At 58.2% G+C, this 4,302-nt stretch overlaps 1 protein-coding gene across 1 annotated transcript; it reads left to right on the top strand.

Annotated features, from left to right (window-relative positions):
* The first annotated feature begins 724 nt into the window (after positions 1-724).
* On the top strand, positions 725-4,302 carry LOC109689340 (cytochrome P450 2D17-like). The gene is made up of 9 exons (XM_074084599.1): positions 725-1,012; positions 1,248-1,419; positions 1,718-1,870; positions 1,959-2,119; positions 2,533-2,709; positions 2,878-3,019; positions 3,231-3,418; positions 3,823-3,964; positions 4,057-4,302. The coding sequence occupies exons 1-9, from the start codon at positions 824-826 to the stop codon at positions 4,233-4,235; spliced, it is 1,503 nt and encodes a 500-aa protein (XP_073940700.1). The 5' UTR covers positions 725-823; the 3' UTR covers positions 4,236-4,302.

The raw sequence follows: 4,302 nt of genomic DNA, 5'->3' as shown, positions 1-4,302 counted from the left end.
TTACAGCTTCCTTACTGGTTTCTAGAATTCTCACAAGTGCTTGGTCATATAGGGCCCTCTTGGGAACAAGAGCCTAGACCTTCTAGTCACTTCCTTGCTGGTGTATTTTCAAGTGCTGTGCCTCTTGTGGCAGTGTCCAGGAGCTCATAGCACAGGTGTTAGCCGTGGACCCTCCTGCTCTGCTGTAACTTAGACCTCATTACGTGAGGTTTCCTGTGCCCTGAGGACATCCAGCCACCTGCTTCAAAGACCATGGGACGATTAATGAATTGGCACATACAGAGCTAGCAGAGGAGCCTGGCATGTAAGTGCCAATCATGGATCGCACAGACCTCGTTCCTGCAGGTTCTTCTCATGACTGCGTCACCATAACCACAGACTCCTGGCATAAGGAGGACACTTTCTATGTCCCCATTCCCATCAAAACATAGCTTTCCTGTTCATCCATTGACTTTCCTATGCCCATCTGGATCAGGAATCTCTGAGTAGGAATCCACCATCATTTGCCACTGTGTTCCCAGGGCCAGCCCAGCACAAATTGCATGTCTACATCACCTGAACTCAAGTCTCAGGTCTCGGTCCTCTACCCAGTGTAGCGCCCGGCAGGGAAAGTGGGAGAGGACCTTTGAACCTCCCTGTCTGCTTGTGCACCTCTGGCTGCACAATCAACACAGCTGAAGTCAGAGGGCAAAGGGCAGCCTCAGATCCTTTATAAGAGAACACACCAGGCTGGTCACAGGCCCAAGGCATACTAAGAGGATCTTGCGTGGTCCTAGGTACCTTGTGCGTGTGCTCAGAGCAATCCAGTGGGCAGCAGGCAGCCATGGGGCTGCTGACCGGGGACGCACTGCTCACCCTGGCCATGGCTGTGGCCATCTTTCTGTTCCTGGTGGACCTGATGCACCGGCACCAACGCTGGGCTGCCCGCTACCCGCCAGGCCCCGTGCCACTGCCTGTGCTGGGCAACCTGCTGCACGTGGACTTCTATAACACGCCATACAGCTTCTACAAGGTGAGGAGGTGGTGGTGCAGGGCAGAGGAGGTCATCAGGGATCTCCAGCAACAGAGAGTGGTTGTGAAGGCACAGGCTGGACAAGAGGCTTGGCCTCCATTAGGAGCAGGTTAAGAGGCTTCCTGGGGGAGGCACTGCTGGGCTTTCCAAGGTCAGACGTGTGGAAGGCAAGGCTGGGGTTCTGCAGTCTGCCCGGGGCCTCCACCTGACCAGTTCCCTGACCTTCTAACTACAGCTACGACGCCGCTTTGGGAACGTGTTCAGCCTGCAGCTGGCCTGGAAACCGGTGGTCGTGCTCAATGGGCTGGCAGCTGTGCGGGAGGCGCTGGTGACCCGCAATGAGGACACAGCAGACCGTCCTCCAATGCCCATCTATGAACACCTGGGCTTCGGGCCAAGATCCAAAGGCAAACATCTGTGGGGCACAGTTGTCCTCATTGGAGGACAAAGGGGCAGTGACCAAAGGAAGGCAGGATCTAATGGGGGTGGTGATGTGGTCCAGTGAAACAAGGAAAAGCCAGAGAACTGCAGGGCAGAAGCTATAAAGTAACCTGTGCAGGCTAGCGTTGGGGATGGAGGGGAGACGGAATTTTTGGTGTCAGTGTCTGGTGCAAGCCTGCACCCAGAGGAGGAGAGGAATGCTGGGGGTGGCAGAGGACACGACCGGGAACACATGGTCAGGCACACATGTCCACTCATCCCCAGGGGTTATCCTGGTGCCCTATGGGCCTGCTTGGCGCGAGCAGCGTCGCTTCTCCGTGTCCACCCTGCGCAACTTCGGCCTGGGCAAGAAGTCGCTGGAGCAGTGGGTGATCGAGGAGGCCGACTGCCTCTGTGCCGCCTTCACTGACCAGGCTGGTGGGTGATGACCTAAGGACAACAGGAGGCTCAGGCACACAGGGGTGGGAGAATATGGGTGACATCCCTATCCCCCTATCACACCCAGGGCGCCCCTTCAGACCCAACGCCCTCCTAAACAAGGCTGTGTGCAACGTGATCGCCTCCCTCATCTATGCCCTCCGCTTTGAGTACGACGACCCACGCTTGGTCAAGCTGCTGGATTTATTGGAAGAGAATATGAAGGAGGAGTCCGGCATCCTTCCTGAGGTTCGGGGCTCAGAGGAGGGTGTGCAGGGCAGCTGCAAGCAGCTGGGCTTCCCAGGAGGAGGATTTGCAGGCAGGAAGGATGGAGAGAGGTTTTGGAAATGACCACTGCAGGAGGAAAAGCCAGGAGCTGGGTAAACCTCAGATGCCAGGAATGGAAGTGGTGGCCCAGGGTAGAGGGCCCCAGAGATGTTAGTCTGTGTCCCCTGTCCCTTTGGAAGCCACAAAAGCCTGTGAGATGGCCATGCACGATATTCCCTCATGGCAGCTCAGCGCCTTGAGAGGGCATGATGGAGGGAGCAGGGGAGAGCAGGGACTGGCGGGTCCTATGTCCACCCTGGGGCAGGATGAGAGTGTTGTGGTCCAGGTGAGTACTGAGCACAGGAAGGATTCAGGCCCCTCCGTGGCTGTCACAGCTGCTGAACGCAGTCCCAGTCCTCCTGCGCATCCCAGGACTGCCTGGCAAGGTCTTTCCTGGGCAGAAGGCCTTCTTCGTCCTGCTGGATGAGCTGTTGACTGAGCACAGGATGACCTGGGACCCGGCTCAGCCACCCCGAGACCTGACTGACGCCTTCCTGGCCGAGGTGGAGAAGGTGAGGGGAGGCTGCCAGAGCTGGGTCATGGGCTGTGGGCAGAGGATGCTGTGGGTTGTGGGGCCAGGCAGGGTGGAACCTGTGCACTACCACGTGACCTAGCACTGGAGTTTGTTGGTGGGAATGGGAGGTCATTTGGGGGCTTCCTCCCTCTGTCCCCTGACCCAGGCCAAAGGACACCCAGAGAGCAGCTTCAATGATGAGAACCTGCGCATGGTGGTGGCTGACCTATTCACCGCTGGGATGGTGACCACCTCCACCACGCTGGCCTGGGCCCTGCTGCTCATGACCCTGCACCCGGATGTGCAGCGTGAGCTCAGGCGGGGCGGGTTGGGAGGGCGTGGAGGACAAGTAGCACCAGGGCCCTGGCTTTGTGGGACACAGATGACTCCCAACTCTGTCTTTGCCCAGGTTCCTTGAATAATATTTTCTTCAGCTGCCCTCAGCCCTAAACCCTTGACGGGGAAGGTCAGGGCGCACCTCAAAGAGACTGATGGTTCTGGGGGTGCTCTTTCCTCCAGGCCGGGTCCAGCAGGAGATCGATGAAGTGATAGGGCAGGTGCGGCGGCCAGAGATGGGGGACCAGGCACGCATGCCTTTCACCAACGCCGTGATCCACGAGGTGCAGCGCTTTGCAGACATCATCCCTGTTAATTTACCCCACATGACCTCCCGTGACGTTGAAATACAGGGCTTCCTCATCCCCAAGGTAGGCGTGGGGCCCTCCTACCCTGCATGCCCACTGCAGGGGAGTGAAGGAAAGACCCATGTCGCTCCATCTGGGATCCCCGCAGCAATGACGGGGATCACCTAGGCTCGGTGTGATGGAGAGCACAGACAGGGCCAACCTTCCCTAATCGAGACCTGGTGTAGTGTATTCCAACACTACAGGTACTGAAGTAACCACTTCACACAGGGACAGGTGGCAGCAGGGACCACCATGGGAAATTTGTCATGGGCCCTGGCATAGCATGAAAAGATCTTTTAGAAATTTAGAGGGTTACATTAAAGGGTCCAGGTGTGTGCCAGGTAGAGAGTGCCCGTGTGTGTTTAGTGGCAGGGCCCTCGATCTCCCCATCCCTGTCCACATTCACACCATGAGTCTCCCTCCAGGGGACAACGCTCATTCCCAACCTGTCATCCGTGCTGAAGGATGAGACCGTCTGGGAGAAGCCCTTCCGCTTCCACCCTGAACACTTCCTGGACGCCCAGGGTCACTTCGTGAAGCCCGAGGCCTTCATGCCGTTCTCAGCAGGTGCCTGTGGGGTGCTGGCTCCCTGTCCCTTTCCCATGGCACCTTGGAGGGTTGGCCCAGGCCCCAGGCTGACTGAACCCCTCCCCCCACAGGCCGCCGCATGTGCCTCGGGGAGCCCCTGGCCCGCATGGAGCTCTTCCTCTTCTTCACCCGCCTCCTGCAGCGCCTCAGCTTCTCGGTGCCCGCAGGACATCCCCGCCCCAGCGACTATGGGGCCTTTGCCGTCCCTGTTTCCCCATCCCCGTACGAACTCTGTGTAGCATCCCGCTAGGGGGACACCCAATGTCCGATGGCCTAAGCATGGCCTGATGCTCAATAAACCAGTCCTGCTGCTGCCA

This window comes from Castor canadensis, chromosome 8 (genome assembly GCF_047511655.1).
Source record: "Castor canadensis chromosome 8, mCasCan1.hap1v2, whole genome shotgun sequence".
Taxonomy (NCBI): Eukaryota; Metazoa; Chordata; class Mammalia; order Rodentia; family Castoridae; genus Castor; species Castor canadensis.
Note: the sequence above shows the minus strand (reverse complement) of the source record. Positions and strands in the feature narration are given on the sequence as shown.